Raw genomic sequence first — 22497 nt, forward strand, 5'->3', positions numbered from 1 at the left:
ATGAATAATTGTTATTAGTGTTACACAATTGAAACCCTCACGATTTCCTCCTTCCTGCATTTACTACCTCAACTCTTCCTCCTTGACAAACACACACACACGTCAATTATCAGCTTGTAAAGTCGTTCAGACATGACAATTTACGATTTACGACTAATTCACCTTAGGGGAAAATCTTTTTCATGGAGAACAGATGCCAACACCAAATTTACACCCTTGTATGTGTATGTTTTTTTTTTTATATCTTAGTTAGGACCTTATGTCTTCATAAGGACAGGAATATCTGACAGTTTTTCCCCTTTGGGGACCGATTTGGCTGGTCCCCAGTTTCTGCTTCAAACACTTTAATTCGATATGCTAAGAGAGACAAAAGGTTTCATTTTGCTTGACGAGATTAAGTTTTGAGTTTTCAACATTAAAATAATTAGATCACAAGAATAAGTATGTGTCTGATAATGATAGAATCAGATAAGCAAGTGAGTATTTTAGTGAGTATTTTAGCAGTAACTTGCTGAGTTTAGACAAGTTTGTTCGGTGCTGACGGTTTCCGAAAGGAGACGTATAAACAGTAACTGTTGCACGTGTTTGTGTTTAGTGTCGCGAATTTCTCAAACTGTTCATATTTGCATACAGACTGTTAGAGCAGCTGTTAAAGAATTCAGCCGTGAAATGAATAACAGGTGTCCAAAGATCATCAACAGATACACTGAAGTTAAAAATCAAACACACACAAACCCACATACTTGCATTTCTTAGCTACAGTAGCTTACCTGAAAGCTTTGTTGTGTTGCTCGGTCCCTTGTTTTTTTTTTTTTTGCTAGTAGTTATCTAGCTATATGCATAATGTAAAAAGTAAATCATTGGGATAAGATGATAAAATGAGGTGGAGCGACTGCCACTACCTCAAAGTTTGGATTATTTTCCACAGCACTTTTTAAAGTTTTATATTTTCTTAAACCGCAGCAGCCCCTTGCTTGAAGTTAAAACAAAACTACTACTAGGAGAAATCACGTCGAGTAAGCACACAGACTGTTACAAAAGCGCTGACGCTGGAAACCCGAAGTTCTCCTTAAAGAAAATTGTACCATGTCTATTTATACGTTGTACTACATTAATAAAACAAAGTTTTGGACCTATCTACACTTATATTAGTAGATCTAAATAGATCTTCTAAATCCAGGCAGATATTCATTTACATGCAAACATTTATAATAAAAAAGAATAATAATTAAAAAAATAAAATTATAATAATAATCTCCCGGCTGATTTTTAACATTTTAGAATTTTGCAAACTTGGGATATTTGCTGGAAAATCAATTAAACCAATAGATTTTTTTTATATTATTTTCAGACACACGTTTTTTTGTAACAGGTCTTTATGAGGACCCGATATAATTAATAAATGCTAAAAAACCTAAATCTAACTGCAACCTTAACGTCATATAGCAAAATTACACCTTTTTGTCTCTTTTCGCTTCTAAAAATAAACGCTCAAGTTTTTGAAGGAAAATCTGGGGACCGGTCATCACAAGGTCAAAACTGGTCAGCACAAGGTCAAAGGTCCGCACCAAGTTATAAGGAAAAACAATAATTAGTACTATCTTAAATATATAATTAAATTCTAATCATTTCTGTTGAGGCTCAGAATACAATCTTGTTTATTTATTAACGTTCACATGCAAAATTTTCAATCCGTATTTTCCCGTAGATGGTTTGATTGTCTTTGGAAAATGTCTTTTCGTTTCCTTTATTTTTATGTGCATTTCTTTTATGCAAGGTTTCATTAATTTATGTGCTATTCGTTAGAATATTTTTATGTATTTATATATTACCATAGGTTATTTTACATTAGCAACTGCAAAATATATGTACAGTATAAGGATACACACACCCATTTTTTTTTTCACTAGTTTACCAGTACTCAATATTAAAAAGTAAGAACTTCACAACATGGTGATGGACAAACTTTAGGACATGCAAAAAGAGCCGAGAACACAGAAGTCCTCCAGTAGGGTTTTTTTGGGGGGGGGGGGTCTGCTTTTTTTGGTTGCTTTGGTGTCATCTATCGTGCCATCTATCCCTCAATTAGTGTCTGTCAAAACAATTGGGGTGAAAAGGGCAACATGAGAGACACGGAAGCCTTGCACAACTCTCTTGCTCTTTTTAACTATCTCACACACGCCCAGATACACACACAGGACACATTTGGCAGCATTCCACATTGCTTTAATGTCTTTGGTTTGTTCAGTTTTGACAAAAGTTTATACACACAGAGAAAGAAAGGAAAAAAAAAAAACCACTTTATTCAGAAATGACGCAATAACCGATGTCACCCACTTTAGCACCATGTGCTTCATTTTACACTGAAAGATGAAACCAAGCGTTCATCATACCACAAACTAAGGTCTGTTCTCTGGGGACTGGGCATGTGCTGATAATATTACAAATAAACCTGGGATATTATTAATAAAGACTTTCATGTCCACTACAGAGAATGTTTTTTACGTTCCGAAAAAATTGAACGGATCTTTTCTTTAATTTGATTTGTACTTTCCGACTTTTAAATAAGCTCCATCTCTTAGTCAGTCTGAGAAAACCCGCGCACACAACTGCCTCTGTGGTGAAATTGTAAATGCAAAAAGTTGGCGTGGCCAATACATGTTTTTTTCGCAGTTTCTTGCGAGGAGTTTTTATTTTCCTGGCTCTGAAATAAAACCCTACATGTGAGTTTAGAAATAACTTCTCATAAAAGGAGTGACCTTGGATGGTTATTTTATCATAGTCCTTCTTTTACTTGTGCATAGTTGCGCCTGGAACGTCCACGGGTACAGATCACAGTATACGGCAGACGAACGACGCAGCTTGTTACGCACTGGAGATTCCTCCCTTACACAATAATCGATCACCACCTCAAAGTAACTAACATTTAAACAAGTCGAACCTACACGGTTTAAGTGGAAGCCCCTACGGACAAGCTGTTGCGGCGGAAAGACAAAAGACGACCAATCCGACTCGAGTGCCACGTTAAGTATGAAAACAAAACAAAAAAAAAACCTTTTCTCGAGCTGATTGTTTGAATGAAGAGCAAAGAACGCTGCGAGCCATTGTGTTGCGGGAGCGTCTGGGAATACCGCGGTCTGGATTCTGGCTGTCTGACATAGGTGCATTGTGGGTATTGTTTCTCAGGCAGACTTGTGTATCTGAAGGGCTGGGCGGCGGCGGCGTCTAAACGCACAGCGAGATTCTGTGTCTAGACCGCTATAATGAGAGTAATTATGATGACACGGTAAAAAAATTTTTTTTTTTAAACCTACACAAAAAAAAAGAAAGAAAAAGAAAAGACTTTGATGTCTGGAAATTGTTGTGGTTAAAAAGTAAAAGTCATGATTGCGTGCATTTCTTTCGTTTATGTCGTTTATGGACGCTGAGCAGCTTACAGCAGTGTCTTAACATGGAGTGGACACACAAGACAAAGAGTGTAAATACTTTTCACACACACACACACGATGTGTGGCGTGGGAAGTGTGTGCATTTGTTCGGAGCGAGGTGAAGACCTGATCAGTGCTGGTGTGTCATTGTAACGCGCCTTTAAAAAGGTTGCACAGTTTTATGGTCAGTGGCCTTTGACCTTTAGGCACTTTAGGAGACAGAGAGACAGAGAGGCGTGCTCAAATATAGGCAGCGCCTTCTCAGTAGTTATCCTCTTCCTCTGTTCCAAGGGAATAACAAATAACGGCGCAGAATGATTTACACCGAGATACCAGGGCGAGACTCCGCCCCCTCCCCCGGGCCCGGCGGTCCGGTCTGATTGTTTCTCCTGAGGAGATGAAGGAGTGAAGGAGAGAGGGGACGTGTTAGGACGGAGCCGGGGTGTAGGCGATGCTGTGGCTGGAGAGCAGAGCCTGGAGCTGAGTGACGGTGTGCTGCAGCGACGAGTGCTCCTGCTGCAGAGACGTGAGCTCCACACGCAGAACCGCCTCGTTCTGCTCCAGGCCCTCCACACGTGACTCCAGGAACCGGATCCTCGCATGGGCCACCTGAGAGAGACAAAGGGGGGGGGGGGGGTGCAGTATTAGAGGCAGTATTAGGGGAAGGAGGAAGGACAGGAGTAGGAGCATGTGTAAGGGTAGGAAAAGTGGCAGTATTAGGGGCTAGAGTAAGTGAGTAAGCCCCTCAAAAGAAAGAAAAAGAAAAGACTTTGATGTCTGGAAATTGTTGTGGTTAAAAAGTAAAAGTCATGATTGCGTGCATTTCTTTCGTTTATGTCATTTATGGACGCTGAGCAGCTTACAGCAGTGTCTTAACATCGAGTGGACACACAAGACAAAGAGTGTCTCACACACACACACACACACACACACACACGATGTGTGGCGTGGGAAGTGTGTGCATTTGTTGGGAGCGAGGCGAAGACCTGATCAGTGCTGGTGTGTCATTGAAACGCGCCTTTAAAAAGTTTTAAGGTCAGTGGCCTTTGACCTTTAGGCACTTAAATATCCCTTTGAGCGGAGAGACAGTATTAGTATCAGTATTAGGGTCAGTATAAGGGTCAGTATTAGTATTAGGGTCAGTATTAGTATCAGGATCAGTATTATAGGGTCAGTATTTGGGGTCAGTATTAGTATTAGGATCAGTATTAGGGTCATTATTAGTATTAGGATCAGTATTATAGAGTCAGTATTAGTATTAGGGTCAGTAGTAGGGTCAGTATTAGTATTAGGATCAGTATTATAGGGTCAGTATTAGTATTAGGATCAGTATTATAGGGTCAGTATTTGGGGTAGGTATAAATATTAGGGTCAGTATTAGGATCAGTATTATAGGGTCAGTATAAGGGTCAGTATTAGGTTCAGTATTAGTGTTAGTATCAGTATTAGGATCAGTATAAGGGTCAGTAGTAGTATTAGGATCAGTATTAGGATCAGTATAAGGGTCAGTATTAGTATAAGTATCAGTATAAGGGTCAGTTTTAGTATTAGGGTCAGTATTAGTATCAGGATCAGTATTATAGGGTCAGTATTAGTATTAGGGTCAGTATTAGTATTAGGATCAGTATTATAGGGTCAGTATTTGGGGTCAGTATTAGTATAAGGATCAGTATTAGTATTAGGATCAGTATTAGTATTAGGATCAGTATTATAGGGTCAGTATTTGGGGTCAGTATTAGTATTAGGGTCAGTATTAGGATCAGTATTATGGGGTTAGTATTGGGGGTCATTATTAGTATTAGGGTCAGTATTAGTATTAGGATCAGTATTATAGGGTCAGTATTAGTATTAGGGTCAGTATTAGTATTAGGATCAGTATTATAGGGTCGGTATTTGAGGTCAGTATTAGTATTAGGATCAGTATTATAGGGTCAGTATTAGTATTAGGATCAATATTAGTATTAAGGTCAGTATTAGTATTAGGATCAGTATTATAGGGTCAGTATTAGTATTAGGGTCAGCATTAGTATTAGGATCAGTATTATAGGGTCAGTATTAGTATTAGGGTCAGTATTATAGGGTCAGTATTTGGGGTCAGTATTCGTATAAGGATCAGTATTAGTATTAGGGTCAGTATTAGTATTAGGATCAGTATTATAGGGTTAGTATTTGGGGTCAGTATTAGTATTAGGATCAGTATTAGTATAAGGGGCAGTATTATAGGGTCAGTATTAGGTTCAGTATTAGTATTAGGATCAGTATTGTAGGGTCAGTATAAGGGACAGTATTAGTATTAGGGTCAGTATTAGTATTAGGATCAGTATTATAGGGTCAGTATTAGTATTAGGATCAGTATTATAGGGTCAGTATTTGGGGTCAGTATTCGTATAAGGATCAGTATTAGTATTAGGGTCAGTATTAGTATTAGGATCAGTATTATAGGGTTAGTATTTGGGGTCAGTATTAGTATTAGGATCAGTATTAGTATAAGGGGCAGTATTATAGGGTCAGTATTAGGTTCAGTATTAGTATTAGGATCAGTATTGTAGGGTCAGTATAAGGGACAGTATTAGTATTAGGGTCAGTATTAGTATTAGTGGCAGTGTTAGTATCAAGGTCAGTATTTTGGGTCAGTATTAGGGTCAGGATTAGTATTAGGGTCAGTATTAGTATTAGTGGCAGTGTTAGTATCAAGGTCAGTATTTTGGGTCGGTATTAGGGTCAGGATTAGTATTAGGGTCAGTATTAGTATTAGTGGCAGTGTTAGTATCAAGGTCAGTATTTTGGGTCAGTATTAGGGTCAGGATTAGTATTAGGGTCAGTATTTGTATTAGTGGCAGTGTTAGTATCAAGGTCAGTATTTTGGGTCAGTATTAGGGTCAGGATTAGTATTAGGGTCAGTATTAGTATTAGTGGCAGTGTTAGTATCAAGGTCAGTATTTTGGGTCAGTATTAGGGTCAGGATTAGTATTAGGGTCAGTATTTGTATTAGTGGCAGTGTTAGTATCAAGGTCAGTATTTTGGGTCAGTATTAGGGTCAGGATTAGTATTAGGGTCAGTATTAGTATTAGTGGCAGTGTTAGTATCAAGGTCAGTATTTTGGGTCAGTATTAGGGTCAGGATTAGTATTAGGGTCAGTATTTGTATTAGTGGCAGTGTTAGTATCAAGGTCAGTATTTTGGGTCAGTATTAGGGTCAGGATTAGTATTAGGGTCAGTATTAGTATTAGTGGCAGTGTTAGTATCAAGGTCAGTATTTTGGGTCAGTATTAGGGTCAGGATTAGTATTAGGGTCAGTATTAGTATTAGTGGCAGTGTTAGTATCAAGGTCAGTATTTTAGGTCAGTTTTAGGGTCAGGATTAGGGTTACCTGCACTTCCTCCAGCAGGTCGAGGTTCTGCTGCCGCAGGCTGCTGTTGGTTTTCTCCAGCTGAGCGGCGCGCTGAGACTGACTAAGAGTGGACGGACCGTCCAGGAGCTCGTCCTGCAGCACATGGTACTCCACCTCATACGCCTGCAGCTGCTTACTGATGTCCATCTCAAACACCTGCACACACACACACACACACACACACACACACACACACAAACTTTTTATAAAACAAACAATCCAAGGGATGAGGCTGATAAACATTACTGTAAGAGACTAAACTCGAATCCATGCAAATACAGCTCATAACTCCCCCACTTTGACGCGTGTGTGTGTGTGTGTGTGTGTGTGTGCGCGCGTGTGTGTGCGCATATGTGGTCGTGTGTGAGAGAGGAACAGAAACAAGTGGCATGTTTTCAGCCACTTGAGAAAACCACAGCTTTAGTAAATTATACACATAAGAACATGTGCAGACCCCTTCACACACACACACACACACACACATATACTCAACCTGTGGGTGTGGTTGGATTTATAGTCACACAAAAAAACACACCTTAACACAGACATGCTATAACGACAAGTGTGTGTGTGTCTGTGTGTGTTTAAGTCCTTTAAACCAAATGTATTTACTGAGAAAAAGCGGTACATAAATGTGACACACAAAGAGACAAATAGAGAGAAAAAGAAAGAAGGAGCAAAACTGACATACAGAAAGAGAGACATGGAAGAAAACAAAGAACACCACTAAAACAAAGATACAGAGGGAGACACAAACAGAGAGACACATTAAACAAATACAAAAAGAGATAGAAACAGAGAGACAGACATGAAGAAATATAGAAGACAAAGAAAGAGACAGACGGAGAAAGGAAACGGAGCACACAAATAGAGAGACATCAAAAGGGACATAGTGAGAGACATAAATTCAAATTCAAATTTTATTCGTCATATACACAGTCATAAACAGTGTGATATGAAGTGAAATGCTTAGGAAAGAAAAAAGAAAGAAAGAAAGAAAGAAAGAAAGAAAGAAAGAAAGAAAGAAAGAAAGAAAGGAGACACGTAGAGACACAAAGACAAAGAGATGTGCAGAGAAACAAACAGAAGAAGAGAGAGAGAGAATGATAGATAGATAAGACCCACAATAGAAAAAAGAGACAGAAAAAAGAGACACAAAGACAGAGACACACACTGAAAAACAGAGACAGAAACACAGACTCTGGAAGCACAAGACACGACAGAGACAGAGACACAAGGTCAAAGCGCGACACACAGAAAGAGAGAAGACAAAGGTAGAAAAAGATAGAAACACAGAGACAGACATACAGAGAGAGAGGCACACAGAAAGAGAGACATCAACAAGGACATGGAGAGAGATGTGAAGAAAGAAGACAGACACGAAGACAGAAAAAGACACGCAGAGAAGCTAACACTGAAAGAAAGAATGAAGCAGAACAAGACACATGCAAAAACACCGACAGAGAGAGAGAGACGGAGAGAGAGAGAGAGAGAAAGACACAGAGAAAAACGACTCAAGTCTGAGACAATCAGGTGGACGTGTTAGTTTCGCTGTCCACTTTATTAGGAACAGGCCGTGACTTTGTTCTCAGAACACCAGCAGATCTTCCACAGGACGCTGGAACTGTCCTTCATGGTTCTGGTCCGTGATGACGTCATCATTTCTCCAGGCCGTACACACACACACACACACACACACACACACACACACCCCGAGGAGACACACACAGACCTGATTGATGGTCTTCTCCATCTGGACCAGCCCCAGGTTGGGCAGTGTGCTCTTGATGAAGTCCACGATGGACTCCAGATTGTCGTGCTGCAGAATCAGAGGCTTGTGGCTTCCCAGAAGGCTTAGCGCCACCTTAAAGGTGACCTCTGACCCCTGCAGGAACAGCATGTCTGAAAACACACACACACACAATTATATATATATATATATATATATATATATATATATATATATATATATATATTATCACAAAATAAATAATATCAGTCTGACTCTGTCCTGAAGCTCTGCAGCGTAAATCACCAGGAGGTGTGTAGGTGTGTGTGTGTGTGTGTGTGTGTGTGTGTGTGTGTGGACTCTTATCTAGGTGCTAAAGCATGATATTATGTCTCGGTACAAATGAGGCAAGTGTGTACAGCACCTCTCTCACTCTCTCTCTCTCTCACACACACACACACACACACACACCTACACACACACACACACACAGATGCGAGTTTGTGATTAAACATAATAGATAATGTTCTGGCATCAACAGCTGATTTTTAGAGAGATAAAGACAGAGACAGAAAGAGACTGAGAGAGAGACAGAGAGAGATAAAGACAGAGGCAGAAAGAGACTCAGAGAGAAAGACAGAGACAGAAAGAGACTCAGAGAGAGAGAGACAGAGAGAGAGAGATGAAGACAGAGACAGAAAGAGACTCAGAGAGAGAGAGACAGAGAGAGACAGAGAGGAGAGATAAAGACAGAGACAGAAAGAGACTCAGAGAGAGAGAGAGAGAGAGATAAAGACAGAGACAGAAAGAGACTCAGAGAGAGACAGAGAGAGAGAAAGAGAGAGAGAGATAGATGAAGACAGAGACAGAAAGAGACTCAGAAAGAGAGAGACAGAGAAAGATAAAGACAGAGACAGAAAGAGACTGAGAGAGAGACAGAGAGAGATAAAGACAGAGGCAGAAAGAGACTCAGAGAGAGAGAAAGACAGAGACAGAAAGAGACTCAGAGAGAGAGAGAGACAGAGAGAGACAGAGAGGAGAGATAAAGACAGAGACAGAAAGAGACTCAGAGAGAGAGAGAGAGAGAGAGATAAAGACAGAGACAGAAAGAGACTCAGAGAGAGAGAGAGACAGAGACAGAAAGAGACTCAGAGAGAGAGAGAGACAGAGAGAGACAGAGAGGAGAGATAAAGACAGAGACAGAAAGAGACTCAGAGAGAGAGAGAGACAGAGAGAGACAGAGAGGAGAGATAAAGACAGAGACAGAAAGAGACTCAGAGAGAGAGAGAGACAGAGAGAGACAGAGAGGAGAGATAAAGACAGAGACAGAAAGAGACTCAGAGAGAGAGAGAGACAGAGAGGAGAGATAAAGACAGAGACAGAAAGAGACTCAGAGAGAGAGAGAGAGAGAGAGAGAGAGAAAGACAGAGACAGAAAGAGACTCAGAGAGAGACAGAGAGAGAGAGAGAGAGATGAAGACAGAGACAGAAAGAGACTCAGAAAGAGAGAGACAGAGAGAGATAAAGACAGAGACAGAAAGAGACTCAAAGAGAGAGAGAGAGACAGAGACAGAAAGAGACTCAGAGAGAGAGAGAGAGACAGAGAGAGATAAAGACAGAGACAGAAAGAGACTTAGAGAGAGAGAGAGAGAGAGACGTGCATTTAGAAAGAAAGACAAACACTGGGACAAAAAAAGAGAGAAAGACAAAATGAGAGACAGAGACACAAACAAAGAGAGATACAGAGGGGGAGAGACAGACAGAAAGAGATAAAAGACAGAGAGATCCATTAAAAAGTAAAGCACAAAGAGACACAGACAAAAAGGGACACTATAAGAAAAGACCCATACACGCACAATGATAGAGAGACAGAGACATTGAAAGAAAGGGACACACACACAGAAAAAAAGACACAAAAAGACAGTGACGGACAAAGAAGAGAAACGCAATGGGACACACAGAGAAACAGGTAGAAAAAGTGACAGAGAAAGAGACACACTGTAAGAAAGACAAACGGTAAGAAATATGTACGCAGAGAGAGACACAGAGACAGACATGCTAAGACAGAAACAACGAGGAAAAGCCACTAAGAAGGAGAGAAAAAGAGAGACATGCTGAAAGAAACACACACACTAAGCAAAACAGACACAGGGTGAGACATGCACACAGTGAAAGAGAGACCTGAAGAGAAACAAAAAAAAAAAGATATACATCAAAAGAGACAGAGAGAGAGACACAGAAAGAAGGAGAGACTAAGACAGACAGACATAGAGACAAGTAGACACACAGAACACGAGAGAAAGAGAGACAGATAGACAGAGAGAGGACTCACCACATACAGAGAGATACAAAGACGTGAAAAGAGAGACACATATACATAGAGAGACCGAGACAGAGAGACAGAGAGTGTCCAGAGACGCCGCTGATGTAATAATCAGATCAGACACGTGTTCAGGCTCGGGACTCCTTATTGTTCTTCTTTATGGTCTGGATTATAAGAGCACTAATTACTCTCGTTACATAACCGCGCGCGAGACACGTTCCTGAGACACGTCTCGATTCGAAACGTAAAAAAACGTCACTGTAGTTACATTACGTTTATGTTGTTATTATTATTGTATACATTATTAATTACACATCGCGCTGCTCTTTAATTACAGTGTTACTTTAACGACTCGATCGTTCTGCTTCCTTCAGGGAATGTAAACAGTGTGTGTGTGTGTGTGTGTGTGTGTGAAGCAGATAGAGGGTGAAAGAAAGGCACGCTTCCTTGGAAACGAAAGCGCCAATGCGATCAGCCCCTCCTCCATCACGTGCGACTTTAACTAGAAAAATACCTCAAAAATAAATAATAAAATAAAAAATACAACAGCCGAAAGAAAATAAATAAAATACCAGATGATGATGATGTTAAAGATTCGGTTCCACGTAAACCTAATGACTACACGCCCATCGGCCATTTTGTTTTTGTGTTTCGAAGGCTCGAACCTGCGCTCGTGTCCAAAAATGAATAAACGAATAAAACCCTGTCGTTAAACACCAAGCTCCGCCCCCCTGACGTTTCTAATGAGCGCAGGCGTTTTTGAAAAGGACCTCGTTCTTGCTATTCTCCAGCCATCTATCCTCGACCTTGAAGAGCGACCAGGGCGTGTACTGCAAAAGTAATGGCACCCCGCGGTCAAAGTAACAGCCGTCCACTATCAACCAGATGACGTTTAATTACTTTATATATATATTTTTTAGTTTGTATGTTCAGAGAGGGGAAAAAAAGGAGAAAAGAAAATCCTCCTTGTACGTCCGGTTATCCTTCACTTCACGGCATGCGGGTGTCTCGGAAGGAAGAAAGTGATCCGGGCGTTTTTTTTTTTTTTCTCTGGAAAAACGTGTACCTTTTGTGTAAACACTAACGGTGAAGAATAAAAAGAGAAAAACAAACAACGCTGACATTGAAGACAGAGAACTCGTTAATAAGTCTAGGATTGTGTGTGTGTGTGTGTGTGTGTGTGTGTGTGCGTACCAAACACTCTGGCCACAAACCCCAGAGGGAAGTGTGAGGCAAAGGCGGTGAGGAACCATGGGGCGGCGTATAGACTCGGCCCGATCTCGTGCTGCTCCAGGTGAGTGTAGAGCTCGCGGTGGTAATCGTGGAGCAGCCGGGACAACTGATACATCTGGATCTGAAAAGAGAAAGAGAGAGAGAGAGAGAGAGACAGAGGAAGTCAGGAAGAGACAAGTGGAGAAAAAAGACAAAAAAAAAAGGGAAGGACATACAGGAACAAAAAACAAATAAGAGAGAGATGAAAAGAAAGAAGATAGGGATGCACAGAGTGAGGACAAACAGTGTGAGGATGGACAGGACATGGACATAAAGCAGCATGAGGACAGACAAGGCGAGGATGAACAGAAAAAAGGCCAAAAAGGGTGAGGCCAAACACGACAAGGACAAACAGCGTGAGGATGGACAGGGAGATTATTGACAGTTTGAGGATGGAAAGGGCGAGGACAAACAGCGTCAGGATGGACAAGGAGATTATGGATAGTTTGAGGATGGACAGGGCGAGGACAAACAGCGTCAGGATGGACAGGGAGATTATGGACAGTTTGAGGATGGACAGGGCGAGGACAAACAGCGTCAGGATGGACAGGACACGGACATAAAGCAGCATGAGGACAGACAAGGCGAGGATGAACAGAGAAAGGACAAAAAGGGTGAGGCCAAACAAAACAAGGACAAACAGCGTGAGGATGGACAGGGAGATTATGGACAGTTTGAGGATGGAAAGGGCGAGGACAAACAGCGTCAGGATGGACAGGGAGATTATGGACAGTCTGAGGATGACCAGGACGAGGACAAACAGCGTCAGGATGGACAGGGATATTATGGACAGTCTGAGGATGGACAGGACGAGGACAAACAGCGTCAGGATGGACAGGGAGATTATGGACAGGGCGATGAGGAACTGCATCAGTCCTCATTTTGCCGTTTTTTTAGGTTTTTGAATTGATCTAAATCGTACATTAGTTTTAGGGACATTTTAATGGTTATTAGTTTTAGTTTACTTTTAGTCAAAAACACTTTGGTCTAACTTTAGTCACGTGTACCAACTTCCGTAAACAATAACGTTACATTTGTTTTGCATTTAAAACACAATAATAATTTATTCACACACCGTTAGGCCACATGTTTTACTCAAACACTTCACTATTTCACAATTTCACTACGATGTGCCGTCACACCTCATGACTGGTGATTTAAAAAAGCAAAACAAAAAATAATAATAATATATAAACCCCTCCCACAGGCATCCAAAACCCCTCGTTACCTGGTGTCTGTGTTTCCCTGCTCTTTAAACAACAAGATGAGACGATTTATAGGAAAGTAAAATACAAAGTAAATGTGCGTAGGTTTTTGAATTGAAAGAAAAAAAGATTGTTTATTTATCTATTGGATTCAGATTATTGTTTGTGACCCTCAGGGTCGAGGACAGACAGAATGAGGACCCTCAGGGTTGAGGACAGACAGAACGAGGACCCTCAGGGTCGAGGACAGACAGAATAAGGACCCTAAGGGTCGAGGACATACAGAACGAGGACCCTAAGGGTCGAGGACAGACAGAACGAGGACCCTCAGGGTCGAGGACAGACAGAACGAGGACCCTCAGGGTCGAGGACAGACAGAACGAGGACCCTCAGGGTTGAGGACAGACAGAACGAGGACAGACGGACAGGTTACCTGCAGGATGATCATGTCGGGTCTGTACTGTTTGCGCAGTCCCATGTCGTACATGAGGAACTTGAGCATGCCGAAGGCGTCCTCCTCGCTCATGTGCAGCAGCAGCACCCCGGCCACGAAGCTCAGGCCCTGGCAGTACCCCACCTCGGGGTCGAGCAGAGAGTACGCCTTCAGTAGGTTGTAGAGCGACAGCTGACCCGCGCCCAGCTGAGCGCTGAAGTAGGGGTGCGTGGGGAACGTTCGGCCTGACGGGGAGAAGGACAAGGACAACGTTCATTGCTTGTTTCCGAAGTGACGTCCTACTTCCTGTTTCTGTCGGCACTAAAAACACTCGGCATTTACAAATAAAACTGAATGAGACGCTTCATACCTCCATGGTGTCAGAGATTCAATTTTAGTCTTAAACGACAACCGGTCACACTCTTTATGAGGTTTAGTTAGACTTACACTGACACCACTCCGGCGATTACTTGTTGTTGATGTTTACGCCACATTTTAACCGTTTTTTTTTTTCTTCTTCTTCTTTTTCATAGATTAAAAGTTGCGGTGTGTCCGGCGGGACGAGTTCGCACCTGCTCTCGCCTACGTTTTATCTACGATAAGCGGTCATTACCAGCATCTCTGTCTTTCTCACACAGCTGCGTGCGTGTGTGTGAGAAAGAAAGAGAAAGAGAGAGATCACAGATTTGATGTTGCTTGCTTTCACATACACACATGAATGAGACATTGTCAGCTGTGTGTGTGTGTGTGTGTGTGTGTGTAAGGGAGGGTCTTCCAGGAGACAGTACACATTCCTGAATCTCTCTCTGTCCCTCCATTGACACACCTCCTTCGCTTTTTTGTTTTAAAATCATCTCTTTTCTCCTCGACATTAAGCTCCAGCGATGCCGGTTTGCAGAAGAGAGAGGGGACACACCCCTGTTAACAGTTCACGACGAGAGGAAGGGTGTGTGTATGTGTGTGTGTGTGTGTTATTAACCCAGGTCTATGAGGATGGCGTGTTGTTGTGAGGTGAGTTGCTTCAGTAGCTCTTTATAAGGCACGTCGTTATTGGGCGGCTTGGCGCTCGGCACCTGCTGTCTCAGTAAATACTGCTCCGAGAGAAACTTCCAGATCTCACCCCTGTGCTGCCGGGGCACACCTGAGAGAGAAAGACAGGGAGAGAGAGGGAGAGAGAGAGAGAAGAAGAGAGAGAGGGGGAGAGAGAGAAATAAAAGGGTTTGAAGGCAGGCAGGTCTTCAAGATTATCGTTGGCTCCATCAGATCAGCTCTGTGTTTTAATCCCGTTTATCCCACTGACGCTGCGGGCGTGTGCGGTGTAATAACAATCCTAGATAAACCTCGTACTGCACACACACACACACACACACACACACACATCATGTCACACTGTAACATGTAATAAATGCATATGCATGAAAAGCTCAGGCCTTAGTGTTTGGACTGGTTGTTGAGAATAACGTGACGTCATCTCGTTCTCAGTGATGTCATCTCGTTCTCAGTGATGTCATCTCGTTCTCAGTGATGTCACCTCGTTCTCAGTGATGTCATTCAGCTCAGTTAAAAAACCTTTTATTCATTAAAGGAGTAGACAGCAAGTCTATCAACTGTGTGTGTGTGTGTGTGTGTGTTTTACCTTGCCCGACGGCCATGTGGATCTTGTCAGTGTCAAACTTGACCTTTGACCTCCCAGGGGTGCTGAGCATCTTCTCCCAGACGAGAGTGACGTCCTTGAGACAGGGCGTGATCTCATCATAGTCCAGCTTCAGGCGCCTGCTCTGGAGGTCGCTCTCAGAGGCTACACACACACACACACACACACACATCGCACTGTTATATACAAAAAAAAAAGGTCAAAGGTCGCTTAGTGCTGTGACTGAACTCACAGTGAATTTATCTCCATGTTATTTTAACACGAGTGTACACACACGCCGCAAACCATTTGGTGTTTATCACCTACACATCTAGACTAAACCACACACATACTTTCGCTCTCGTTCACACACACACACACACACACACACACACACACACAGGCATGCACAGACTCAATTAATATCTTAGTGCAAGTCTAAACGAAATACAAATAAAAATCAGAAAGGCTAATCCCAGAGAAAGAGGCCACGCCTCCTCTGTCAGGACTGAGACACACTGGCCACGCCTCCTCCATCACAACTGGGGACCTACAGGCCACACCTCCTCCATCACAACTGGGGACCTACAGGCCACGCATCTTTCATCGGAACTGAGACATACAGGCCACGCCTTTTTTATGACAACTGGGGACCTACAGGCCACGCCTCCTCCATCACAACTGGGGACCTACAGGCCACACCTCCTCCATTACAACTGGGGACCTACAGGCCACGCCTCCTCCATCACAACTGGGGATCTACAGGCCACGCCTCTTTCATTAGAACTGGGGACCTACAGGCCACGCCTTCTTCATGACAACTGAAACACACAAGCTACGCCTCTTTCATTAGGACTGAGACTCACAGGCCACGCCTTTTTCATCCCAACTAAAAAACACAAGACACGCCTCCTGCTTCAAGACTGAGACCCACAGGCCACGCCTCCTCGATCATAATTAAGACACACCTACTCCAGCACTCTATCAGTCTTTGTGTGTGTGTGTGAGAGAGACACACACACACCTTATCCATATTGATTAAAATGTAAACATTCTCTAGACAATCATAAAAAAGTCCCCAAAACGTTGTTTCAACCCGCAATCGTGTTTACTTGTTTACACGTGAATAACTCGTCACCAAGACGTACATTTCTGATGCAGCATTTAATAAATTTTTGGTGAAATTCACGTTAATTCTCTGAGAGTTTATACGTTAAACAAAACCCTTAAATAAATGAGCCGTACAGTGTTTACGGTAAACGAATTGCACTTCGACTTTGTTTTCCGTGGAAGACGGACGGCTCGGTGACGCGTCTCAGGTTCAACTCGGTTCACAACATCAGACGGGCTCCGTGTGGAGGTGGTTCGGGAGGGAGGGGCGGGGCTTATCCTGACATCTCACACAACATGGGACCCTGTGGACGTGTGTGTGTGTGTGTGTGTGTGTGTGTGTGTGTGTGTGTGTACCCTCTCGGTCTCACCCTGTAGTTTCTGGTTCTCCCTCTCCATTCTCAGGAGGAGGATCTGCTGCAGAATCGCTTTCTTCCATAACTCCCGCAGCTCCTCCCGACTCCTCTTCCTCCTCTCCTCGGGCACCGCCCCCAGAGCGCCGTCCCCGCCCCCGGCTCCGCCCCCAACCGTCAGCCTGCCGCCCACCTCCAGGGGCACCTCCCCTCGCTCTGTGAGAGACACGGGGGGAAAAAATTATATCAGGGATCATTTTATTCTCTTATCTATTTTAAAGAGAAATTCTATTTAACACACACACACACACACACACACACACAGAATCTTGACATTCCTGAGTGTGCTTTTGTGGCTTGTCATCATTTATATTATCATTGTGTCATCAACAACAAAGGCGTGTTATCTCTCTCTCTCTCTCTCTCTCTCTGAACCTGCTCTGACTTTAAAAAAAAAAAAAAAAAAAAGTTCAAAAGAAGTGGCGTTTCGCGGTCGGGGATCCGCCCTGCCGTTTGGGCGGCGCTTTTACATCTCCTTTGTTGTCATTTTTTAACACCCCAGAAGAAGATGAGTGCAGGCGTTCAGCAGAGGAAGGGTGTGTGTATGTGTGTGTGTACTTGTACATGTGTGTGTTTAAGTTGCAAAACCAAACGTCCAAAACAGATGCATGATATCACTGTGAACCGAGAGGTGTGCAAGTGCCTTATGCTGCTCAGTTAACACTCCTACACACACACACACACACACACACACACACATGTGCGAATGTGCGTACCGTCTTCGCAAACACCCATGGGCTGTGCCTTTCGCAAATAAGCTCCTGCACAACATCATCCACAGCCAACGCCCCGAGCAACACACACACACACACACACACACACACACACACGAGCCACTAAATGTATCAATTGTGTCACTGGTTCTCCTGTGGCAGGGTGTCAACATGCCCTCCAGCAAAAAAAAAGAAAAAAAAAAAGTGCAACAACACGTCCAACTTCATCACAAACACAAACAACACTTTATGAAGCGAAAGGAAAACAAAAAACAAAAAAGCTCCCGCCGACGTTCTCGTCAAAGCGAAGGTCCTTTTACTTTTTATCCATGAAATATCTGACTGTTCTGACCAGTTGAGCGAAATTTACAATTTTCGTTTTTTATTTACAATTTTTTTTCTCAGCTGATTAAGCGGTAACAATGTAAATCTGCTGTTTTTTAATTTGTAAAAATAAAATAAAATACAATTAGTCACTCATGTCGCTTGTAGTTTTGAGATTATAACCGCAGATTCTGCTGCTTGTGGGCGTGGCCTGTCTAATCGAGTAGTTTAGACTAGTAGAGTAGACTCTCCGTGACTCTTCATTCGCCACTCTAAAGACTTTTATTTTTCTTAAGTACGTGAATATCTAACTTACATAAACATAAATCGCACTAAGGTTGTAAAATGTTGTCATTCCTCTATAATCCTGCAGGTGGCTCCAAACTCCATCTTAATCCTGCAGGTGGCTCCAAACTGCTCACACCTCAAAACGCCACTCGATATCCAACCTGTAAATCTGCAGCGAACTATTCACTAAATTCTAATAAAATTGTAACGATATCTGAAAAAAAATACGTTTAGGAAATTGGTTTCTCCTGAGTATCGCGATGACATCATACGTATCGTATTGGTTGGTTCCTGGTGACTCCAGTCTCTACTGCCTAGGGTTAGTTTTGTAGAGATAATATAATTTTTTTTTTTTAATACACCGTGGTGTGGTTTACATCACACGATTATCGAGAAACTAGTTACGTGTTTTGTTTTTCTTTTACAAATCGTAATACCGTAACTGTAATACTTCCATGTTTATGTGGAACTGATACAGGGTGAGTACGAGGACGTCATTCAGGCTCGCGGTTTAGACTGATAAGGAACATCATTGGAATATATAAATTAGGCATCGTTTCCTCTTAATTTATTAAAATTAACTTTTACAACTATTTGTTTAAAATTGTAACAATATCTGAAAAACAAAAGATTTTATGTTGCATCGTGTACGAATCAAATTGATTTGAATCTGCACCTGGGTGTGGTGATGATACCGCGTCGTGGTATCGGTCCGTCCCTGAGAGAGTTCATTTGGAGAAGATGAAAGTGGTTTGCGTTTTCTGTAAATGCCGTAATATACGATAACGAATTGGGACAAAAAATTTTTTTCGTATTTTTAACAATTTTACGTTTGCACGTTTAAATCATTATTATTTAAATAAGTCTGAATTGATTCGTCGATTCAATCGACTGCTCTCAAGATTTAAATCGCACGACTCGAAATACGCAGATTTCAGTTTTTAACTTTTCATTTATTTGTTTCTTTTTTTAACGAATTTTCATTCCGCCACTTTGGCGCTTCACAATATTTTAATTTAGAAGTACAAAAGAGTCACAAAAAACACACAAGGAAATGATAATAATAAAAAAAAAGGTTTGAATTATTAGTCAACTGTAATTATTTATAAGTGACATTATTTCACGTCACCAGAACGTCCGGGAGAATGATTAGGTTTTTAATGACGTATAATGAGAATTAAAAATCCTGGACACTAAATCCATTTCCTTCTGCGCACGCACGTACGAGTTCGGGAACATTACACACACACCCACACACCTCCTTCACAAATCAGACAGCCGGACAGTGTGACATAAGCGCGTCGGTTTGTCGTTCGTGGTTCGTCACGGCTTCGGCAGGACAGACGAGACAAACTGTGGAGACGTTTGTGGTAACTGCCGTCTTTACCCTGATGACATCACTAAACACACCGTCCTGTCCGAGGCGATCAGACATCAGGACGGGAACATCTGATCTACGCCTTGAGAGTGAAGTCAACGGGCTCTTTGTGTGGTTTGGAGGGAGTCGAAATTATTGGAACAGTCTTTTTAAGAGCAACAGTTGCATGCTGTTTCCTGTCGAGGTTTTTTTTGTGTGTAATTTTTTCCCCAACAAGCCAGGGCAAAAAAAAAAACAAGAAAAAAACAAAATGCTTTGGGGCACTTGAGGTTGTTTCCCGGTTTGTTTGTTTCTGGGAAAGCGTTTTTTATTTATTTAATTTTTTTACACGCTGCCAATCAAACAATCAGGAAGTGGAAGTGGGTTTAATGGGAACCTCTCTGCGTGTCCATGAGAATCTTATAATCTTTCCGTTTATTATATCATTACCAATCACTCATCACCACATGTGCTGGAGGCGTGGTTTTTAATTATTATTATTTTTCCAGAAATACTCGTTTTGTAGTTTCTTGCATCATCAGGAAGAACAAAAAACAAAGAAACAAACAAACAAAACCAAAAAAAAAAAAACGCTTCCTTATAAAATGGAGAAGACGCTCCCGTGTTGATAATCACGCGACCGCGATGACGATAAGGCATGATTAAAGAAATGTCATATCGGACAGATCGAGATCCTTCTGATACGAGGAAGATCAAAGAGAGAGATCAAAGGGACAGATGATGTCGCTTAAAATCACAAGGACCTCCAAACTACGTGGAAGTAACGAGGGTTAAACTACCGATCACAAAAACAAATCGACTCCAGTCGGTGACACGAGGATCCAACGCCATGTAGTTTATTATTTTCTTACAGCACCAATAAGGAAGTTTTTTTTTGTTTTTTTTTTAACGTAGCTTTCTTTGATGAAGCTGTGCTGTAGAGAAATGTTCAGTCATGCGTAGCAAAAACACACACACTTTAAAAGAAAAAAGAGAGAGAGCAGGTTAAGCTAGTAATTTGGCTCAAGCCAGACGTCATAGTCACGTGACCCGGTCTCAATTTTTCCATGGAAAGGTGGTCAGATGCCTGCCATATTTACTTAAACATTGACAGAGATGCGGCAGAAATTCCTCGGTACCTCAGAGCCGCTGTTTTAAAATAGAAGCCCGTGTTTGATTTTCGCTGGAAAAACCGGCCTGAGGTTCTCGCGTTTCCTCGTTTGTGGCGTGATGCAGCTGCGCGCGCGTGATGCTGTCGAGATGGGTTTGAACGACGCCCGTTCCAGATTAAAACAATAAATAAATAAATACATAAATAAATAAATAAATGAACCCAGCCTTTTGCAGATGCACCAGGAAACGTGATACGGTACAACGGTGGAGGCATGGAGAGAGAAAACAGTGGCGCGTGCACACACACTTGTTTACACACTCTCAGTGATCCCTCAAATGATCACTCAAAACAGATTAAATGCTCTCGATGATCAAATCCTAAATTGACTCCTTTTGTCAAGTATTAAATGTTTAAATAATACCTCATATGATTCATTTCCTCCACAATCAAACGCTCAAACGACTCCTTTTCTTAATGAGAAGACGCTTAAACGATTCCTTGAAAATGATTCCCTTTCTTAATGATGGAATTTTCAAATGATTCCCCAAATGATTCCCTTTTTTGATAATCGAATGTTTAAACGATTCCTCACAGGATTTATTCACTCGATTATAAAATGCTCAAATGATTCCTGAAATGACTCCTTTTCTTAATGATCAAATGCTTAAATAATCCCTCTTATGATTTATTTCCTCATCAATCAAATGCAAAAATGATTCCCTTTTTTAGTAATCAAATGCCTAAATGATTCCTTAAATGATTCCCTTTCTTAAAAAAAACTTTATTAACGATAACATGCTCGAACGATTCCTCAAACGACTCCTTTACTTAATGATCACATACTCAAACGATTCCCTTTCTATATTATAAAACGTTTAAAGGATTCCGTAAATGACTCCTACAACAATAAGAAGCTCAAACGATTCTCTACACGATTCCTCGACTATCATCGTGTCATGGCGTAATGAACACACGTGCCCGTGTTTAAACCCGTGTTGTACTGGAGTGTTTTCGCAGGATTAAAGGCTTAGCTGCTGACGTGAGGGCGACGTGCGTGCTTCAGGCGATGCGATGCAATCCGTCCGGGAGGCTCCGCCCCTGAGCAAACGACCTCACGTGTTTCACCGCATGCTTTTCTCTCTCCAGCAAAAAATAAAACGTGCGTCCTCGATTCTGATTGGTCGAGAAGTAGCGTGAGGGATTAAATTTTCCTCTAATGCGTTACGGTTTCCGTAGCAACGCCGCTTTCATGAAAGGAGTCTCCAGTGTCAGTGTGATGGTTTTATACCAGCTGAATCGGAGCCTTTCTGCGGCGTAGCCACTCTGAGGAAGATCTGCTGTCTCCAGGAGTGTCTGCGCTGGCGGAGGGGACTGTCCTGTCCCACTACACACACGGCTCCCGGGCTGGACAGGGCCGCTACGTCTCTGCGCACACACACACACACACACACACATATATATCAGAAATCAATGTGCAAAGATGTAGAATCTGAGAGATCTCCATCAAACCTAAAGAGTTTATATTGATCATCCGACGCCCTCTAGTGGTGTCCTCAGGATTCAAACGCTTCAGTTATGACTGTTAGTTTTATTTAATTTTTTTTTTTCTTTTAACAACTGCGGCGGCTTGTGAAGCAACTCGGATTCAGGTGTGTACGAGAGAGACAGGTAAGCAAACAAACAACAAGTAAACAAGTAGCAACCCAAATGGAAAAAGGTGCAGGCAGTCATTCGCAAGCCGAGGAACTGAACGATTATAACGACAT

At 42.0% G+C, this 22497-nt stretch overlaps 1 protein-coding gene across 4 annotated transcripts in view; it reads right to left on the reverse strand.

Annotated features, from left to right (window-relative positions):
* Positions 1–2204: 2204 nt before the first annotated feature.
* The window catches only part of tbc1d1 (TBC1 (tre-2/USP6, BUB2, cdc16) domain family, member 1), a 46503-nt gene continuing 26210 nt past the window's right edge, over positions 2205–22497 (reverse strand). For all 4 annotated transcript variants that reach the window (XM_053479893.1, XM_053479894.1, XM_053479895.1 and 1 more), the window contains 9 exons: positions 22020–22156; positions 16894–17091; positions 15416–15577; positions 14759–14920; positions 13780–14024; positions 12064–12223; positions 8551–8720; positions 6798–6974; positions 2205–4037 (listed from right to left, as the gene is read on the reverse strand). In XM_053479893.1, the coding sequence (XP_053335868.1) occupies positions 3855–4037; positions 6798–6974; positions 8551–8720; positions 12064–12223; positions 13780–14024; positions 14759–14920; positions 15416–15577; positions 16894–17091; positions 22020–22156 (1594 nt within the window). In that variant the 3' untranslated portion in view covers positions 2205–3854. The remainder of the gene's footprint in view (positions 4038–6797; positions 6975–8550; positions 8721–12063; positions 12224–13779; positions 14025–14758; positions 14921–15415; positions 15578–16893; positions 17092–22019; positions 22157–22497) is intronic.

Source organism: Clarias gariepinus, chromosome 20 (genome assembly GCF_024256425.1).
Source record: "Clarias gariepinus isolate MV-2021 ecotype Netherlands chromosome 20, CGAR_prim_01v2, whole genome shotgun sequence".
NCBI classification, from domain to species: domain Eukaryota; kingdom Metazoa; phylum Chordata; class Actinopteri; order Siluriformes; family Clariidae; genus Clarias; species Clarias gariepinus.